The 21,469-nt window shown below is 48.2% G+C and overlaps 1 protein-coding gene across 1 annotated transcript in view; it reads right to left on the bottom strand.

Annotated features, from left to right (window-relative positions):
• Nucleotides 1-6,717: 6,717 nt before the first annotated feature.
• Nucleotides 6,718-21,469, bottom strand: part of SLC27A3 (solute carrier family 27 member 3) — a 28,759-nt gene continuing 14,007 nt past the window's right edge. Inside the window, exons 3-10 of the mRNA XM_081173668.1 lie at nucleotides 21,022-21,180; nucleotides 17,375-17,499; nucleotides 16,115-16,309; nucleotides 15,211-15,301; nucleotides 14,900-15,098; nucleotides 12,431-12,528; nucleotides 9,485-9,615; nucleotides 6,718-8,179 (exon numbers count right to left, since the gene is read on the bottom strand). Of these exons, the coding sequence (XP_081029794.1) occupies nucleotides 8,003-8,179; nucleotides 9,485-9,615; nucleotides 12,431-12,528; nucleotides 14,900-15,098; nucleotides 15,211-15,301; nucleotides 16,115-16,309; nucleotides 17,375-17,499; nucleotides 21,022-21,180 (1,175 nt within the window). The 3' untranslated portion in view covers nucleotides 6,718-8,002. The remainder of the gene's footprint in view (nucleotides 8,180-9,484; nucleotides 9,616-12,430; nucleotides 12,529-14,899; nucleotides 15,099-15,210; nucleotides 15,302-16,114; nucleotides 16,310-17,374; nucleotides 17,500-21,021; nucleotides 21,181-21,469) is intronic.

Below are 21,469 nucleotides of genomic sequence, written 5' to 3'. Positions count from 1 at the left end.
TCCCACCCCAATTTTCCTGACCCCTCAATTCCGCTGGCTTCTAACTTTGCTGGCCAGTGGCCTCTCTCGGTGCTTCTGCTGGACAGGGGGCAGGCCGCCTTATTATTATTCCCATTGTTTGGCCTCTCTGACGGCCACAGACACTGATACAATTGGACTGGGGTGCAAGGGGGGGTGCTTGCAGGCTTGGGTGTGAAAGGCAGCTGGAGGCAGGCCTGCCCAATTACAGCTCAGCATAAAGATGAGAGGCAGGGGCTGCTCGCTCCCCACCCCCCTCTCCTCCCACCCCCCAACACCTCATCCCTCTTGGGAAACATTGATGTGTGTCCAATGCCTCATTCTATAGCCCTTTTGCTGGGTCATAATATTGGGGAGGGGGGGAACTGTGCTTGATTTGCAAGCTGCTGAGAATGGTAAATCCTGTTCGTGGCTAGGATTTCATGGGCAAATGTCCCCACTCCTTTAAATTTTAAGGGTGCAAAATAATGACATCAGAAGTGACCAAAACAGATGAGCTCCCCTCTTCATGGGAAGACCACAAGAGCTTCTCTTTTGTATATGTTTATCACCAGTCCTCACCCCACAAATGCGGGGCCCGTTTCCAAGTTGTTCTCTGCCAGATTCCATGGGGACTAGAATCTTCGGCAATTAAGACAAAGTTCTGCCCCAAAAGCATAGCATTAAATCGGATCGCGTTCTGTGGGATATACAGGGGGGTTTTTGGTGTGGTTTTTTTAAAGTACCTTTTGAGTGACGCTTAACCACACTCAACAGAAGTGAGATCTTGCACTATGCCAAATGTTGACAACGGAAATGGTCAGAATGTGTAATTCGTAAAGGAGATGATCTTGACTGTAGAAGAACCTAGAAGTTGTTTGGGAGAATTTGTAATTTTATCTTATTTGACCGCTTGCCCCCGTATTATTGCTGTTGTAATGAAAGTGAAAATAGAACAAAACCGCATTAGACAGATTTTCTCATAGACTCAGGGGTGAGTTATCGGCAGCCTGTGGGCCAAATCTAATCTTTCTTCCACTCAGCCTTTGAAAAACCAACACGGAACACTCACCTGCATTTTCCCACCATTTCCATGAGGAATAGGACCCCTGCTTTAAAAAAAGATAAACGAGCGACAGTCAGAGACTCATCGCTTTTTCGGCACTCAGATGGGCCTGAAAGATCTTGAGTGGATGGGAAGGGAGGTGGGTGTTTATTGACACCATGTGATATCTGCAATGGCCTATTTACACAAGCAACTCATCCCTTGATGGCTGCAGTCACCAAGTGACAAAAATGCATGCCTAAAATCTGTGTATCTCCTGGCTGCTGTCCCAGGTACTGAAGGCCCAATATCTGGGGCTGATGGAGGGGGTGGGTTTCTTCTTTGCTGCCCACCCACCCACCCACTCCAGTCACTCTTGCATCACCCCACAGACTGCCCCAAGCCATTTCTCCACATGGAACCCAGGCATTCGGGTGCTTCCTTTCCCATCCCATCCTGCAGAGATGTGGGCAAGAAGCTCAACTTTCTCAGCTTATAGACTATATCCTTCGCATCATAGGACCTGAGAGGGAGACCCCAAACATCCAGCAGGCACCACATCCCAAAAAACAACAACCCTCCACTGAATTTTCTAGTATGTTCCATATGCATGCCTGAGCACACATTTCATGCATATCTCCAGTACGATAAGTGATGTGAGACCGAGTCAATGGGGAGGGGTATTTCTGAGGCCTGAAGTACCTCCACACACCCCAATCTTTGGGGAGGAGCGGCTTCTGGTGACAACCATTGGAAGCGGTTCCTCTCTGTGCCCGACTGCTCCCCCTTTCCATCTCAGCCCCTCTTTCCTCTCTCCCTCCCAGCCCCTCTTATCCTATTAGCCGCACTTAGAGCTCCTGTGGTTACCGGGGCTACGGGGCCTACCCCCTTCTCTGCCCGCCCTCCCAGCCCCATTCATGGTATCACTTTCACAAGCTGCTGGCCCTATTATCCCCTCACAATGGGGCACTGAGCCACAGACCTCTTTTTATGGCAGAGGTGAGAGGGAAAGAGGAGGGAGGGGTGTCTGGGGGACGACAATGGCAGAGAAAGAGAGAGAAAGGCCTCAGAGAGGAACCCCCTAGTTTCTCTCGGCCTGCACCCCCAAACTGCAATGGGTCACAGTTGTATTTTTTTAGTGGGGCGATGCCATAAACCCTCACCCTATGGGTTGTTTCCACAGAGGCATCCACCCAAAGCAGACCCATCGACGATGCATTTATTTGGCAGAGCGGTTTGTTTGTCCATCGGCCTGTTCTCTTTGGGTTTTCTGACATCTCTCAGGATGTTGTCACGAAACCTGGCGTAGGGGGTTTCCCCAAGATGGGGCAATTGCGAACACCAGCTGCCATTTTGGAACAAGGCAGGGGAACCAAAACATCACCTTGGTGTGACTATTTTTTGGCACTGGTTTCTTGAGAATTCGCCGCCAAACTCAGCATGGGCGTTCAGGAGGGAGAGTTGCCATATTTCAAAAAGTGGGAATCCAGTGGAAACAAGGTAGATATTTATTTTTCTGTTGCAACGGAGTTCCCTGCCCTCCTTCCAAGGAGGGAGAGACCTTGAACAAAATTGTACAGGAACCTTTAAAGACTTTTGACCTTGTCCAACCCCCTTAGCCAAAAAAAAAAGTGGAAATTCAGACACACAAAGGTTGTTCGAGCTTTTTTTTCAGTTTTGCTCACCCAAAGTTGTTGTTTTTTGTTTGTTTGCAAAATCTCAAAAACAGAGGAAGAAGTTTTTGAGCTACTTTCTAAGGAAATTCGCCAAAACCTACACTTCCAACATGGGCTGCCATACGTCCAGGCATTAAGTGATTTTAGCCCACATTCTGTTTCCAATAGCCAAATCCCAGCAAAGTCTGGGAAATTCTGGAGGTATGGCAGTCCTAAGCGTAGGGGGGACAGTGGTCTTCATCAAGGTTTGGCATGATGGGCTCAAACTCACAAGTGACACTTTTAACATTTAAAATTCACAACATTTTTTGGTTTCTACAAATTCCTGGGGAGCACCGGGCACTCCCTGATAGGCCATTCACTTCAATGGATCTATTCTGAAGTTTGATACAACCTGACGGATTGGTTTTATCCAGCTATCCACCCATCCATCTCACGTGCCATTATTGCGCCTTGTTGTTCTCTATAATTCAGGCTTAGCAGCTATTATTACCAAGCGTTTAAACAGGCCCAGTAGGCCCAAAGCCACAAAGTGAAATGAAATAAAAATATCAGTTAGTACAGTGGTACCTCGGGTTAAGAACTTAATTCGTTCTGGAGGTCTGTTCTTAACCTGAAACTGTTCTTAACCTGTTCTTAACACTTTAGCTAATGGGGCCTCCTGCTGCTGCCATGCCACCGGAGCATGATTTCTGTTCTCATCCTGAAGCAAAGTTCTTAACCTGAAGCACTATTTCTGGGTTAGCGGAGTCTGTAACCTGAAGCGTCTGTAACCCGAGGTACCACTCTACTACAACAACTACTACTACTACATTATCATCATCTGAGTGTGTGCGCATTCTCTCTCTCTCTCTCTCTCTCTCTCTCTCTCTCTCTCTCCTCCAAGAAGCTCAAAGTGATGCACACCCCTCGCTTCACCCTCACAACAACCCTGTGAGGTGAGTCAAGATGGCAACTGGCTCAAAGCTAGGCAAGGCAGGGAGTTGAATCTAGTCAGGCTTCTGGCTGCAATGCTCCAAAACCACATTACTTTTTCCCTTGCCTTTCCCCCTTAAAAACAAACAGCTGCTTGAGCACATTGCTATGGTCATTGGGGGTTATTGTTGTTGTTGTTTGAATTTATATACCACCCTATACCCAAGGGCAAGGGACGCGGGTGGCGCTGTGGGTTAAACCACAGAGCCTAGGACTTGCTGATCAGAGGTTGGCGCTTTGAATCCGTTGCTCGGTCCCTGCTCCTGCCAACCTAGCAGTTCGAAAGCACATCAAAGTGCAAGTAGATAAATAGGTACCGCTCCAGCAGTAAGGTAAATGGTGTTTCCGTGCACTGCTCTGGTTCGCTAGAAGTGGCTTAGTCATGCTGGCCACATGGCCCGGAAGCTGTACGCCGGCTCCCTCGGCCAGTAAAGCGAGATGAGCGCCGCAACCCCAGAGTTGGCCATGACTGGACCTAATGGTCAGGGGTCCCTTTACATTACCGTTACCCAAAGGTCTCAGGGCAGTTCACAGAATAAAATCAAAATATAAAACCACAAAAAACATAATCAAAATAAAAACAACCACCCAATAACCCCGCCCCCTTTAAAAAGGAGCTGCAGGAAATTAACTTAAAATATTCTGCTTTATTGTTATTTAATTGCAAATATGTTATATGTCTTGAAGTTATATGAGAATCTTCGTTTGTTTCTCAGCACTTAAATCCCACTGCAGCTGAGAATGGCACCAGGGCAGGGTTCAATTGTCCGGGGTGGGGGGGACGGGAATCAGCAGCCCAGCCAGCCATGCCTTATTTAGCGGGGTCCCGTTGTTGAGCTTTTTAACACACATTTTGGGATGTGGGGGACGGGGGACCTTTCAAAAAGCAATGGTGGTGGGGGCAGTGGAGCCCTTAAGAGTGGATAGCGCAAGGGACCCCGTCTTTATTTCTTCCACGTCTCAGATTCAGAGTTGCTCTGTGTGTGTGTCCCTAAGCAAAAATAATTTAATTTTTGCTCTCTTGCAAACACACCAGGATACTGGCGTGTTTGTGTACGTCAAGTTCCTGGGGTGATGAATTTTGGGTTGTTGCTCCCCCCCCTTTTTTTTTTTAGGAAGAGGAGATTCTTCCCCACCTTAATGGGTTAGGCCTGGCTTGACCCTCTCCCTGCCCCCCAACTCTCCCAGACTGCCGCGGGAGGATTAGTGTCTTATGAATAAAGATGCGGTAGGGGCACAGAAGGCGTTCATCATCTCTCCCCAAAAAATATTTACTTGGGCACGTCAGGCCTTGAAGACTCTCTCTCTCTCTGTGTGTGTGTGTGAGAGAGAGAGAGAGAGAGACAGACAGACAGACAGACAGACAGACAGACGAGGACATCTTCCTGCTTTGGTTAGGCAGTGTAAAAAAACGGCAGAATTTTGTGAGACCTTAAAGACAACGGCCTAAGCTTTCGTGGGCCTAAACTTCCAGTGGATCTCCAAAGCATCACCCCAGGTTGTAAGCCCCAAGAGAATCACAAGGCCACCACCCCGGAAATGAGTTACCTAATTCACGTACAGTGGTACCTCGGGTTTACAGACGCTTCAGGTTACAGACTTCGCTAACCCTGAAATAGTACCTCGGATTAAGAACTTTGCTTCAGGATAAGAACAGAAATCGCGCAGCAGTGGTGCGGCGGCAGCAGCGGGAGGCCCCATTAGCTAAAGTGGTGCTTCAGGTTAAGAACAGACCTCCAGAACGAATTAAGTTCTTAACCCAAGGTACCACTGTACAGTCCACCAAACGCAAACATAAAACGTTAACAGTACATAAGATTGTTCGGAGGGAAGCGGGAAGGCGGGAGAATCCGAAAACAGTCAAGGGATTATATCAGGGAAAGCGCAGAAACGCTTCAACGTTTTAGTTGTCAAGAGCCCTCCAAGAAAATGGTCCACGGAGACTCTGGTCAGGCTAGAGGGCTCTCTGAATACTTGGGAGCCCCAAGCAAGTTCCTGGTTGTTCCAGATGCTGCTGCCAATGGTATTGCCACTCCTTTATAAAACAAAAACGACATTGTGGTTCAGAGCGGAAGATAACAAGGTGAGGAGGCACTCAGTCATCTCATATAATGCCCCCTTAGATGCAGGGGATAAAGACTTGGAGGGTTTGTGGGGTCCTGTAGTTTCCAGGCTCCTTCCTCCCTGTTCCCTGCCCCCAATGTGGCACAGCTTAATAGGACCCTCAGCCTTTCAGATGATTGAGAAAAGATCAATATAATGTATTCAGCCCTTTGACCCAGACTAAACTGAAAGGAGAGAAACCGACTGACCCTCACTAATGATAGTTTGCAAACCTTCATGGCTGGTAACACAAATACACAAACACACAAACACAAACACACACACTGCCTCATTTCAAGCATTAGGAAGATATTCTCTCTCTCTCTCTCTCTCTCACACACACACACACACACCAGACCTGATCTGCTATGGTCTCATAGTCCAAAACTGGAATGGGAAACAGCCCGAGGGCCACACACGCCTCTGGGCAACATTCTGAGGGCCGCATGCAATTGGTGGGCAGGGCCAATATGCAAAAAAGGGGAGGAGTAACAGATATGACTCTGTACCTTTGCACAGTAGGCTACTTCCATGTCATACAGAAGTCAGAGGTTTTGACAAACAAACAGACACACGTCCCAGGTAAGCCAAACGCCGCCCTTCTACCTAGCAAAAGCATTCAAGGAGAGCAGCTTGGAGAGAGTCTCTCATGGGCCAGACTGAGAAGCCTGGAGGGCCACCTCTTCCAACATTCAATGAAGCTGAACGTTCCTAAATCTGACTCCATGTGATGATGGATACTTCATATTAGCCATGTGGGGGCTTCCCTTCTCAAGTTAGGCTCTTTCCACACACAGCCAAAATCCAGGCAAAGACCCACCCCCAAAGCAGATTTATACCACCCCGTCCCCAAAACAGATTTCTTTCTGGAACAGAGTTGATGAGACGATTTCCTGCTGAAGCAATAAAGACCACAGTTCAGCCGGTACAAAAAAAAAAGGAACTTTATTTGATACGAAGAACAGAAAATAAACAACCCCAACCCATAGTTCCCTCACAAGCCCCTCACCTTGCAACCAGGCCTGCTAACTCCTAAAAGCAGGCCCATTGCCTGCAAAAAACCTCGTCGGCAGAGCAGAAGAGCACCGCCACCTCACAAAAATACCCCGCTTCTCGTCCCAGCCCAGAGAACATCGTGAAAATAAGACTTGATGTGGTTTGTCCAGTCCATGTGTGCCGCATCTGTTATTTCAGCGATTCGCACAACAGTCTTGTAAGGCGGGCTGGTGTTCCATTTCTCCCTATTGTAGATGGGAGACTGAAGTATCTGAGGCACAGCAGCTGGGTGGCGACCACCAGATGGGGCCGAGTCGACACCAGAACTGGAGGACGGATCATGGTCTTAACAGCTACGGCCCGTCAGCCTCCGTGATCCGCTTTGCAAGTTTTCCCAAAGGCAACGAGGTTGGGCACTACTGGGAATAAGTTAGCTGCTGGGCCACAGCATGGGGACGGAGGAATTTCCCATCAGCCCCTGCAACAAGCATCGCCATCCATCAGGGCCGATGGGGACTGTCAAACCATGATGCTCTAGGACTGCAACTCCCAGCAGCCCCGGTCAGCACAGCCAATGGCCACGAACGATGGGAGCTGTCGTTTGACTTCAACTCCCAGCAGCCCCCACAGCCAGAGGGTCAGGGATGATGCGAGTTATAGTCCAACAACAGGCCCCCCCAGCCCTGCCTTAGCCCAACCCAGGAAGGGAAATTCTTACAGAGGAAGAGAGCAGCCACAAGGGAAGACAGGACGAAAACGAGGATCTGCCGGTTGATTTCTGGGTGATCTGCAGTAGATCAGTAAGGACGGTGGATTCCCAGTGGCTTAACAGTAGCAAATCACCACTGGACAAAATTTAATTTCTACATGTACAGAGGTGTATAGGAGGTAACCCTCAGGTGATGGACTGGGTTGAGGATGATTGGAGGTTGAGTCCAACAACATCTGGGCAGGAATAAGCCCCCCCTCTTCATTTGTGTGGAGGGGCTAGGAGGGGGCGTCAAGTCCTCGCTAAGGGGGCACCCCACTAGCAGAGGCGTGGGGTTACCTGGGGCACAGCTAGGAGGGAAAATCTGGGGTGTAGAAAGAGGCACAAGAGCCTTTTAAGGCCGAGGTGGAAACGAAGGAGGCTAGAGTCTTCAAGGACACCCTGCAGCCCCCAGCTCAGAGCACTGGGGTTCGGGTACGAATCAGGAGAAGCGGGTGCAGGTTATAACCGGACGTGACCAGCAGCTATCCCCTCCCAGACGCCGTGGGTCAGAGGGACGTACGACTTCGCAGCGTCATCCAGAAAGAAAAGAGGGTCTGAGATCAGCGTCGGGTTGAAGCCTTCGTCTGCCAGGCGGACCTTCTTCTGCTTGAAGGTGTCCGTCACCTCCAAGTGTTCCTGGTGGGAAGGAGAGAGAAAGGACAGAATTGAGGGGTCGGGACCTTGGGAGGTCATCCAGGCCACCCCGTCGAATGCAGGGACGTTGCAGCTGGCAGCATCTCTGATGGATAGGCAGCCTTCTGGGGGCCGCATAGCAGCGGTGGGCAGGGCCAGAGGCAAAAGCTTAAATTGACTCCCACCCAAAGAATGGGTAAGTTAATGGACAATGCAGAATTGGTAAAAATTAACCACAAAATGAAGAGAATCTTTTATGGGAGAACGGATGCCTTTTTCGGACTGTTTAAAGATATATGGTATGATGAAGTGGCAAGGAGGATTTGAGCTATGAGCGACAGAAACGTTTAGATTGTAATATTGTGGCTGTGATTCGGCAGACGGAAGATCGGGTGCAGCAGAACGGGAGGAACAACAATGGAAAACGGGGTGGGAAGTCGACAAAAACAAGAGAAAAGTCGAAATTGCGTTTTGACTGTATGTGTTAAAAGGGTTGAAACTTAATAAAATACAAATGGGGGGGGACGGGACTGACCCAAACCCGCCCCTCTCTCTATCCTAAAGGTAAAGGTAAAGGTAAAGGGACCCCTGACCATTAGGTCCAGTCATGGCCGACTCTGGGGTTGCAGCGCTCATCTCGCTTTATTGGCTGAGGGAGCCGGCATACAGCTGGTCATGTGGCCAGCATGACTGAGCCGCTTCTGGCAAACCAGAGCAGCGCATGGAAATGCCGTTTACCTTCCCACTGGAGCGGTACTTATTTATCTACTTGCACTTTGACGTGCTTTTGAACTGCTAGGTTGGCAGGAGCAGGGACCGAGCAACGGGAGCTCACCCCATCGCGGGGATTCGAACTGCCAACCTTCTGGTTGGCAAGTCCTAGGCTCTGTGGTTTAACCCATAGCGACACCCGCGTCCCAATCCATGCAAATGGGTAGCATATCAGAGTTCAGAAACACCTTTCAGCCAGGGAACAATACCCAAGGAAGGTGTGACACTGGGGCAGCAAGGGGTGTGGTCTGAGGATAAGGGGTGCAACCGAGGTGAATCCCAAGAGGCCAGAGAGGGAGGCCTGGGGGGGCCGCAGGGCTGACATCCACCTTTGGCTGAAAAATCACAAGCAGGGCCTCTTTTCGCTACAGACGCAAGCGCTGAGACTACCACGGGGCTGCGTTCCGGCACAAGATCCTGCTCATCACCGTTTCCCGGCACCAGGAACCCTGCCTCCAAGACACACACAGACACAAACATCCCTCTTTCCTGCACGGCTGTGGAAGAGGCGCAGGCTGCAAGGGGCGCTCCTCGTACCTGGATGCGCAGAAATCGAGGGCGGGCGAAGGGCGGGAGGAGCTCCACCACGTGCGTGTAGACCTGGGCACCATCAAACTCCTGTCCTGGCTTCAGCACCACGGTCGCCATGCCTGCTCGGCCTTCGTGCCCTAGGGGAAGAGGCAGGGAGAGGGGAAGATGAAGGCAGGGTCTCACACTGGAATGCGCCACAAGCGGATATATATACAGTGGTGCCCCGTAAGACAAATGCCTCACAAGACGGAAAACCCGCTAGACGAAAGGGTTTTCCGTTTTGGAGGTGCTTCGCAAAACAAATTTCCTATGGGCTTGCTTCGCAAGACGACAATGCCTTGCAAGTTCCTGCGGGTTTTTTTTTCTTCCCCCCTCCTTTTTCTAAGCCGCTAAGCCGCTTATCAGCTGATCCGATCAGCAGATAAGCCGCTAAAAGCCGCTAAAAGCGCTAATCCTTCAATGGGCTTGCTTCGCAAGACGAAAAAACCGCTAGACGAAGAGAATCACAGAACGGATTATTTTCGTCTTGCGAGGCACCACTGTATCCGTATGGGAACCTTTGACAAGCAGGGGCCTAGTTAGGCCTGCCAGGGCATCAGAAGAGTCTGGCAGCCAGAACAGGCCAATGGCCCACTTAAATCCAGCATCCTGTTGCCACAGTGCCCAACCAGATTCCTCCAGCAAGTCCCCAGGCAGGGTGCTTAAGGCATCGTTGTTTGTCTCCGGCATCTACTGTTCAGAGGTAGACTGCCTTGGGACAGGGAGGCTCTTAGAATATTAGAATTGTACAGTTGGAAAGGACCACAAGGGCTAAAAAAAAAATAATGGATGTACCGCGCTATATTAGAAGCAAAAAAAAAATTTGTTTCGATGAATTGGAAGAGCCGCAGAAAGATTCCATTGAGCACATGGATTGATAATGCCAACAGATTAGCTACATATGAATGAATTGCACGTTGACGCAAATTAAGAATGGATAGATATGAAGAAATCTGGAATGAATATTTAAGCAATAAGGCAGATAGTGGGGGGAGGAGAGAGAGGTGGGGAAATATTGTTAAAAGGGTGCAGTCATATACTTATCAGTGTTTTTAAATCTGAATTGTCAAATTGTGTTATTATTGTTATGGTTTTGTTGTAGTGTCTTTTGCGGTTGTTGTTTGTATTGGGAAAAATGATTATATATATATATATATATATATTAAGGGTCATCTAGTCCAACCCCCTTCAGTCTTTTGCCCTAGGTGGGGCTCGAACCCGTGACCCGAAATTAAGAGTTCCATTCTGAACAATCACAGCTATCAGCATCAGAAGAGCCTTGCAGGATGAGGCCGAAGGCCCACAAAAGTCCGGCATCTTTTTTTCTTACAGTGGCCAACCGCCTATTGTTCCCAGAGTGGTTTGAACAATCCACACCCCTTTCGTCCCAGGGAACTCTGGGAATTGTAGTTCGGCGAGGGGAACAGGGGTTTGCCAACAACTCTCGACACTCTAAATGAACAACACTTCCCAAGATCCTTTGGGAGAAGCCATGATTGTGTGAAGTGGGGTTGTGGGGTGATTGAGGCTACAAACACACACCATTTGGAAACGTCCAGCAATGGAAGAAACACCGGATATCTTCTGAAGGGTTTAGGAGGCAGGAGATCAAGCCATCACATCAGTGGCGTAGCGTGGGGGGTGCAAGGGGGGCAGGCCGCACCGGGCGCAACATCTGGGGGGGCGCGCTCGCTGCCTCCGGAGTCGCCAAAGAGCCTCGGGCGCAGGCTGTAGCAGAGCCGCATGTCTCGCGGAACCGACGAGCTGTGCGCGCGCCCGGGCTGAAGGCGCCCGGCAGGCAGCGGCTCTCAGCGCTCGCCGCGGAGGACGCGCCAGGCAGCCCCTCCTCACAGCCCCGCCTCCGCCGCTGCTGCTGCAGCTGCTGGGCCATGTTGCATTTTCCTCGCCTCTCTGCCCCCCTCCTCCTCCGGGCAAGCGGCGTCGTTTGGGCGGCAGCGGCAACTCGCAGGTTAGGGGGGGCGCAAATTACGTGCCTTGCCCCGGGTGCTGACAACTCACGCTATGCCGCTGCATCACATAATTTCCAGAGTGGTTCAGTGCTCAATCCCTCTTCCCAGGGGACTCTGGGAATTGTAGGCCTGTGAGAGAAATAGCCCCCTCAACAAACTACACTTCCCAGAATTCTTTGGGGGAAACCGTGGCTCTTTGAAGTGGTATCTGTGGTAAAGTGGAAGGTGTTCTTAGTCATGTCCATTAGCTTTGATGGGTCTACGCTGAGTAGGACGAGAAGGGGCAGGCTGACACCCTGGGACCATAGCTGTCAACTTTTCCCTTTTCTTGCAAGGAATCCTATTCGGAATAAGGGAATTTCACTTTAAAAATGGGAAACATTGACAGCTATGCCTGGGACACCCTCTACCCAAATCCCAGCCCTTTCCTGCCCAGCGGTACCTTGGTTTGCAACCGCTTTGGATTACAACTTCTTTGGATTACAACCATGTCAAACCCGGAAGTGTGTGTCCCTTTTTTGGATTACAACCCATTTTTATATATATATATTTTTGGATTACAACCAATTTTTGAAGGGAGGCCCCATTGGCGAAAGCACGCCTTGGGTTACAACCTTCTTTGGTTTACAACCGGACCTCCGGAACGGATTACGGTTGTAAACCAAGGTACCTCTGTAATATGGTTCCTAGAATTACATTATTTTTGTAGTTGGTTTGCATGCCTAATGTTTATTTTGATTACAGGACGCTCCATTTTATCTCTTAATTGTGTTTTATAGAACGTGGATGTTCTCTGGTGGTTAAAAAAAAATGCTGTTTTGCTTAAGATGTTTTAACCTTAGAGTTCTGGTATTTTTTAAAAAGTGGTATATAAACCGTCCAAATAAAGAAGTAAAATAATAATTTGAAAAACACATTCTAGAGCCCCTCATTTCAAGAGTACCTGGAACCGTGACACCATAAACAGTGACCTCCAGCAAGCTGTCCAGACTTCCCAGGATCTCGCCTACTTCTGTCGTGGCCACGTTCTCTCCTTTCCACCTAGGAAAGGGCAGGGAGAAAATAGAATTAAAGGCTTAAAGGGATGTGGAAGAATCTGGGGAATCGCAGGGCGTAGTCCTGGGGGCAGAGGCTGGCAAGGTGGCTCTGTGCCAGGCATGGGAAGGGGATAAAGCAAGCATTATAATACGATAATAGAATTACAGAATTTGAAGGGACCTCAAGGGTCATCTAGTCCAACCCTGCGCAAAGCAGCCATCAGAGCTAAAATTAAAAACGATAATGGTGAAAAAGGTGGAGGATATAGACTCCCAGACCCACAGAATTGGAGGGTTATTGTTCTTCCCTGATCGTCAAGTCCAATTTATTGCCCAACACATGACATTCTGAGCTAGGAGATGGCTGGCTGTCCAAATTCTGCTCAAAATCCGCCCAGCAAATCAGAACCCATCCTCCTGCTAGGTCATTGATCCCATTTCTCTTGCTCTCAAAATGGGGGAATCTGTGGAGTAAATATTTGAACTGTTTGAAAAGCAATTGCAATAAACAGATTACGCTAGTAAGACTGCAAGAAGTTTTGTAAGGAGGATTAGGTGAAATATTGCAAGGAAGACTATGAAGAGAATCATTAGTTAAGGACAATTAAAAGTAATAAGAGAAATTAAGAAATGCAGATTAAGTGATAAAGAACGGAAAATCTTCAGAGGTAGTTGACGGAAGTCTAAAATATTGTATAAGAATGTATGTTAAATGACTGTTGGAAATGATATGTTACAAAATTAATAAAAATGTATAAAAAATAATACAGTCGTACCTCAGGTTACAGCCGCTTCAGGTTGCGTTTTTTTGGGTTGCGGACTGCCGAAACCTGGAAGTACCGGAACAGGTTACTTCCAGGTTTCGGCAGTCGCGCATGCGCAGAAGCGCTAAATCATGCTTTGCACATGCGCAGAAGTGCCGAATCGCAAGCCGCGTGTGCACAGACATGGGTTGCGAACGCTGCGGGTTGTGAACGTGCATCCCGCACGGATCACGTTCGCAACCCGAGTGTCCACCTGTAATGGGGGAAATCTGGATTCCAACTCCCATCAGCCCCCAGGCAGCACAGCCAGTGGTTCATCAGGGATGATGGGAGTTGGGAGTCCGGCGAAACTGGATAGCTCAGTCGGCTAGAGCGTGCTGCTGACAATGCCAAGGTTGTAGGTTTGATCCCTGAAAGGGACACCTGCATATTCCTACACTGCAAGGGGGTTGGGCTAGATGATCCTTGAGGTCCCTTCCGACTCTACGATTCTATTAAAACATCCACATCGGCCACCTCTGCTTCGGGAGGTTCCTTCGCGGCTGTCCTTGTTTCCCCCTCCAGAAAGTTTTCTTTAGCAAAGAGCGCCCTCCTGTGGCCAGCTCCGTGTTGTAAATAGCGAGCCGGCTTTCGAAAGCGGCTTAAGTTGAGAAATGTAGGTCAGGCCACATGGGGGCGCCTTTGCATCAGAAGACAGGGCAGCAGGAGAATGCAAAGCAGCTGGCGATTAAAAATAAGAGGAAGAGAGAGTCTGATGGGCAGGAGAAGCCCAGGACCAGCAAAGAAGGTGCTATGGGTGTTCTTAACATTTCCCAGTGGGTGCGTGGCAGGTGGGGTAGCTCAATGGAGAGGAAAATGCTTCCTCCAGGCAGCTTGGAATAGAAGAGCAGGCCAGCCGGCAACTGGGAACAAAGGGGGAGAAAGGAAATAGACACCTAAAGGGAAACCGAGGCAGAGGGAAAGGAAAGGATGGAGATTCCTGCAGGAATTTGAGGCAGAGAGGAGGAGAAGTACAGAGGAACAGCTGGAGGGCTCTGCAGGCCAAAGTTCACCATCCTTCCCTCACAGTGCCAGCCAGATACTTTTTTCTGGAAATCCCAGAAGCAGGAGCTGAGTGCAATGCTGCCCTCCACCTAGAGGGAAACTGAGGCATGGAGAGACGGTATCTTGACTCAGGGAACAAGATTTCTGGGACAGTTTCCAGGTCAGTTTGAAACTTGCGAAGTCATCCCAAGGGAGTAAAATGTCTCCAGCCTCCTCACTTCCAACCCAACAGAACCCAAAAGCTCTCCTGCACGTCTCTCCTTGACATCCTCTTGACAAAGTTTAGACTGTAAGTTCCTGCAGGCAGGGACCTGCGCTCTCTAAACCAGCGGTTCTCAAACTTTTTTCTCTTTCGGAATAAAAACTTGCCTCCTCTTTCCTCTTGACGAAGTTTAGACTGTAAGCTCCTACAAGCAGGGACCTGCACTCTCTAAACCAGCGGTTCTCAAACGTTTTCCTCCGGGCCGCACTTTCAGAATAAAAACTTGCTCTTGCCACCCTCTTCAGATCCAGGAGTTCCTGACCCACAACTTCCAAGAGGAAAAGGAGGAGGAGGAGGAAACATACCGGAATGTGTCTCCGGTGCGATCCCAGAAACTGACGAAGCCGCGCTTGTCCTGCACCATCAGGTCGCCGGTGTTGAAATAGGTGTCCCTGTTGGAAAAGACCCCGTGGAGGAGTTTGGATTCCGACAACTCGCGCCCTCCGGCGTAGCCTTGGAAAGGTGTCTGCGGAGTCACGGGAGAGATCAGAAGGCCGGGCTCCCCTGACGCAAAAACAGAGACGTACAGTCACCGACCTGGAAGTGTGGGGTCGCCACGGTGGGACGGAAGGCGGCTCTCTCTCCGCCCCGACTGAACAAACAACACCTTGCTCACCTCTCTTGACACGCTGGCACCGCCCCGCCTTGTCCCGGAAGGGAGCACCTCGAAGCACGTTGTAACGGACCAGTTCAAAGGGGACGAACTTCTGCAGAGAGTAGGGGTGCAAGTGAAGCCTTTCAAAAAATACAATGAAATGGGTACGGGGGCTTAACAGGGGATTCAGCTCCTGACATCACCCCTGGCCTTTAGAGATGATGGGAGCTGGGAGTCCAGCTGTTAAGTTGTGGGTGAGCATATCAGACGACACAGCGATTCTTCAAACAGCTCTTGTTTATTCAGAGGCCAGAACAGAACTGAACCGAAGGGTTCAGTTAGCCTGCTTATATAGAGCTCCAGTACAACGTTACTGTTGCAACTTTCTAAAACTATCCAATCACTGAACGTCACTTTCGATCCCTTATTTGCATAACTATCTACAGTATCCCCCTGCTGGCCCAGGGTGAGAATTTCAGTACATAACACCAGTGATTTCCGGCTGGACACAGCCTCCCATCTCCAGGCTCAACCCTATCTGGAAGTCCCTACAAAGCTTAGGCCCAGGCTATCTGAAAGTCCGTATCCTGAGTAGCAAGGGTATTGTTAGCTCAGAAATGGAAGCAAGAAGAATTACCGACGAAAGAAGAATGGCAGACAAAATTAATGGACTACGCAGAATTGGATAAAATGACAGGAAGGATTTGAAACCTGCAGGACCAGAGATTTACAGAAGATTGGAAGAAATATACGAACTGTTTGAAGAGCAACTGTAATCAACAAATTACGCCCCCTGCTGACCAAGTTTGCTGACCCCTGGCTTAGGGCCTCATAAACCTAAATCCAGCCCTGGCCTCAGGTATCCACTTTGCCACATCCTGATGCCCTACACCTGCTTCCTCGCAGAGACCCTGTCAATGCTCACCTTATAGAGCCAAGAGGCGCGTCCCACGGCCCCCACGGCCCCCGTGTAGTTGAAGAGGCTGACGCTCCCTTCGGTCATGCCATAGGTCTCCACGATCGTCAGGTTCCCAAAGCGGCGCAGGAATTCACGCCAGACATCCGGGCGAAGGCCACTGCCCACCGCCATGCGCAAGGTGTGCTCCCGGTCACTGGGGCTCTGGGAGGGAGGAGAAGGAATGAGCAGAGAGCAAGGAGGAGAATTCGGCCGATGCTTGGAAATGGCTCCAGGGTACATTCACTTGTAAAAAAGGAATATACAACGGGAAAGACAGGAAGTCTAGTGTGTTTGTATGTATATGATTTTGCGGGGGGGGATTTGTTTTCGTTTCCCCCCTCTTTGTTCTTTCTTTTTTCTGTTTCATTTTCTTTCTAGGTATATAAAATTTGTATATAATTTTTGTATACACGTTGGAAATTATATTATACTAAGTCCTGTAATGTAATATGACAACGTTTACCGATGTAATATAAGAATGTTAACAAATAAATAAAATGGAAATTTTTTAAAAAATATGGAAATGGCTCCAGGGGCCACGAGAAATAGGATCAGATCTCAAAAAAATAATACAAAGTAGTTAAAGGGGTGCAGGCACAGTTTAGCAGATCCCACAGGAGGTGATGATGATGGCCCCTGATTTGGGTGGCTTTAGAAGACAATTAGACAAGTTAATGGAAGATGAAATAATCTTGGGACCTATAGTTTGTTAAGGGTGCTGAGAGTTGTTGGGGATGTTAACACGAATAGCAGTCGCAAATATTGCAGTTGTTGTATATGGGGTTATTATTATGATTGGAATTTAAATGAAATTAATAAGATGTTGGAACGCAGATAAAAAAAACACACCCATCAAACCATCAGATCTAGCATGCCGGGGGGGGGGGCACCTGACTTATTTAATTTGGTAATTGAAAGATTGGTATTAGTAACTGTGTTATAATATGGTGTTGTTATAATGAGGCTATCACTGGGTTGTAATTGAAAATTAATAAAAAAAATTATTGTGAGAGTTGTTGGGGTGCCCCGCATAGAGCTACAATTCCCAGAGTGGTTTAAGAATCAATCCTTCTTCCCAGGGAACTCTTGAAAGGTCCCCCCCCCCACTTTTTTTAAAGAGTTGGAAGAGTCACACACCTCTCCTCAGTTTTTGGAGGAGAGGGGTGACCGGCTTGCGTGGCAATCCCTCCTGTCACCAGCAGAGGGCCTCCACCCCCCAGCACTCACCTGCGGCTGATTGACCAGGTAGCGGCACAGCTCCCCGATGTACTGGAAGATGGTGACGCGGTGGCGCCGGCAGTCGGGCCAGAACTGGCTGGCAGAGAATTTCTTCTTCAGAACGCAAGTGGCCCCTGGAAGGAGATGGGGTCCCTTGAGAAAGAGAGAGCGGCTGGGAGCCACAAGATGCCCAAGCATAACTCGCACCACCACCACTTTGTCATTTCTTTTTCTACATTTTAAAGCAAGTTTCTAGTCCTTATTACTTACTGCGTTTTTTTTATTTCAAAGGAAGTTTCTAGCCCTCATTATTTATTGCACTTTCTTTCCTTTCTAAATTCTAAAACAAGTTCCTGGTCAGTATTTATTGCATTTTCTTTTATTTTTCAACTCGAAATCACGTTTCTGGTCATTCATTGCATTTGCTGGTTGCGTCATATTTTTAAAAAGCAGAGTGTGAAATGATGAAAAAAAAATGGTATTTAATATATAATGAACTGAAGAAACTTCTTAAGTACACATTCCCGAAAAAAAACAGAAGCTTTTCTATTAGGGATCATAGGGAAGGAAGTTAAGAAGAAGGACCATAAACTATTCCAATATGCTACTGCAGCAGCTAGAATACTGGTAGCTGAAAAATGGAAATTACAGGAGACCCCAACGATAATGGAATGGCAGGCTAAATTTTTTGAGTATACAGAATTAGCTAAAATGACCTACAGAATTTGAGACCAAAAAGGGACAAAGTTTGAAGAAGAGTGGGGTAAATTTGTGGCATATATAAGATCTAACTGTAGAAGTTTAAAGACTACAGCAGGGTTGATATAAATCCTGTGATGTGTATGGAAGGTGAATAAGAATCTACCAGAGAAGACATATATTAAGAAAACCGAAGCGGGAAGGAAGTAAGTCTGGGCGTGAATATACGCAGTGTAAATAAGATGACATAAAATGATGACTGTAAAAGATTGTTTTATTTTGTTTTATTTTTGTTTGTGAAAAATTTAATAAAAAGCAATTAAAAAAAAGCAGATGTCTAGCCATGGCTATTAGTCAGGACGGCAAAACAGAGCCTGCAAGTTCAAGGGCAGTCTACCTCTGAATACCAGAACGCTGGGGTGGTGCTAAGGAACAACGGAGGCCTATTGCCCCTGTGCCTTGCCTGGAGGGGCTTCCTTGGCTGTCCACGGCTGGAAGCAGAATACTGAGATAGACTGACCCTCGGCCTGATCCGGAAAAGCACTTCTCGTCCCCACTTAGTGTGGAGAGGGAAATAGCCTAGCTGGTGGAAGCAATGACGCCAGGGGGACTTTGAGCACCCAATAATCTGGAGTCAAAGGAGGGATTCTGTGTCCATTTTTTGAAGCTGCACAATTGCACCCAAGCAGCAGCAATCGGCCAGAAAATATGCTGAAACCTTCAAACTGGGAGCAGTGCATCCTCTCTCTCTGATATCCTAACACTCGGGACTTGAAAGAGGTCAGGCTGAGTCTTTTCCAGGCAGCCCAGATGTCAAGACTTTCAGCACAGGCATATTGAACTGGCTAGATTAACAGAGGCAATTAGAGACCGCACTAGGCAAGAGTTTCAAAAAGCATGGGGGAAATGCAGAGAATACTCCACAAAACAGTGCCCTAAAATACATACCTGGACTTGTTTTGATTAATGTCTGCAGGAGACTTTGTGGATATTTAAGTTATAATTAGAAAAATCTTAATAATTACTCATAAAGGAAACAGCTTACAAGAAGTAAATAAGGAGGCTAGATAAAGGATAAAGGAAGTCTTTTATTTGGTTGTTTGTAATGTTGTACGTTATGCTTACTGTATGTTATATTCACGTTTAATGAGGGTGGATTTCTGTATTGGGGTGGGGGGGTTTATGTTATGTTGTAAATAAAAGTTCCAATTAAAATTTAAAAACTAAAAAAAAGACTTTCAGCAGAGGCCAGGGAGGTCAGGACCGCGGACAGCTCCCCGAATGTATGTGTCTCTCTCTCCAGAGCCAAAGGGTCAACCACAGATCGCGGACTGGTGCTCCCACATCTCGTGGAAAAGTATGCCTCAATAAAAGGAGAATCTCTTTATGCAGATTTTATAGATTTTAAGTCCGCCTTTGATCTTATACCCTGAGAAAGGCTTTGGAAAAACCTAAGTGATACAAATATAGACAGACACATCTTGATTCTTATTCGCAGTTTGCATGAAAACACACGACTTCAAATCAGATGTGATCGGCAAGGGCATTTAACTAAGAAAATCCAGACCCACACTGGAGTACAGCAAGGCTGCATCCTTGCACTCCATTTTGTTTAACTTTTATATTAACTCCCTAACTGACCCACAGCACGATACGGTAATCTTTATTGTCATTGTCCCATACAGAACAACGAAATTGAAAAAATCTACAACAGACATTCAAAAACCAACAAGCCTGCTATCCCAGATATCCCAGCCTGCTTAGCCCCCTAAAAACTCTGATACTCCACAATTAAATACAATATAATCCCATAGAGACTACCTTAAAGGTAAAGAGACCTCTGACCATTAGGTCCAGTCATGGCCGACTCTGGGGTTGCGGCGCTCATCTTGCTTTATTGGCCGAGGGAGCCAGGATACAGCTTCCAAGTCATGTGGCCAGCATGACTAAGCCGCTTCTGGCAAATGAAAGCAGTGCACGGAAATGCCGTTTACCTTCCCGCTGGAGAGGTACCTATTTATCTACTTGCACTTTGATGTGCTTTCAAACTGCTAGGTGGGCAGAAGCAGGGACTGAGCAATGGGAGCCCACCCCATTGCAGGGATTCGAACCGCTAACCTTCTGAACGGCAAGTCCTAGGTGCTGTGGTTTAACCCACAGCGCCACCCGTGTCCCTAGAGACTACCTTACACTGCATTTAACATCGCATTTGGGTAGAAACTTTCTCAGGTGGCTAGTCCTAGTCTTTATAACCGTGGACCTTCTTCCAGAAGGCAGAAGCTGAAAGAGATCATTTCCGGGGTGCGTACTATCCTGCACTATCTCTGCAGCTTTCTTATGACACCTGGAAGCGCAGATTTGATCCAAGGTGGGAAGAGGGCACCCAATTACTCTCTCCGCAGTCTTTACAACCCTGGACAGCATTGTTTTTTCCCTGGCTGTGCAGCTCCCAAACCACACACACAGACCATAAGTTAATACACTCTCCACAGTACAATAGTAAAATGCCATCAACAGGTCCTTTGAGAGATTGTTTTTCCGGAGGATTCTCAGAAAATATAACCTCTGCTGTGCTCTCTTCATCGGTCTTTGCTGTTTCCTCCCCAGGTTAGATCATCTCTCAACTCCATTCCCAGAAATCGAAACACCGAGACCTGTTCCACACACTTCCCCTCAATAATGAGTGGCTGAATATTCAATTTACATTTCCTAAAGTCCACAATAATCTCTTTTGTTTTCTTAAAGTTAAGGAGTAAGTTGTTTTTCCTGCACCACTCCCCCAACTGCTCAACTTCCTTCCTACAGGCCGCCTCCCCCTCTCCAGCCGTGATTAAACCAACCACCGTTGTATCATCTGCAAACGTAATGACCCAGCATTTGCAACCACAAGCCAGCTTCCTCCCCCCGCCAAAAAAAGCCACTCCAAGGGCTCCAATCCACCAAGCCCCTGAACCTACCAAGGCCGAGAGTGCCGATGACCCCCAGAAGACCCCCCGCCATGTGGTAGAGGGGCAAGGCCACATAGATCACGTCCGAACGGGATGCGCCCACCAGCTGGTAGAAGCCCAGGCACATGATGGATTTGAGGTGGCTGATGCGAGCCGCCTTGGGGAGTCCTGGAACAGAGAGGAGGGAGGAAAGAGTTGAGCTGTTCCCTCTCCCTTTTTGTCTATTCTGCCCCCCCCCCATATTTCAGAACCAGACATTTCAGAAGTACAGCGCTACCTCGGTTTAAGGACAGCTCTGTTTACAAACTATTCGGTTTATAAACTCTGCAAAACCGAAACAGTGTCCCGGTTTGCGAACTTTACCTCAGTCTACGAACGGAAGGATACCGGCAGCAGGAGGCCTCATTAGGGAAAGTGTGTCTTGGTTTAAGAATGAATTTGGTTTAAGAACGGACTT

This window comes from Podarcis bocagei, assembly GCF_964188305.1.
Source record: "Podarcis bocagei genome assembly, chromosome: 16".
In the NCBI taxonomy this organism is placed as follows: Eukaryota; Metazoa; Chordata; class Lepidosauria; order Squamata; family Lacertidae; genus Podarcis; species Podarcis bocagei.
This window is presented reverse-complemented; position numbering and strand designations above follow the sequence as displayed.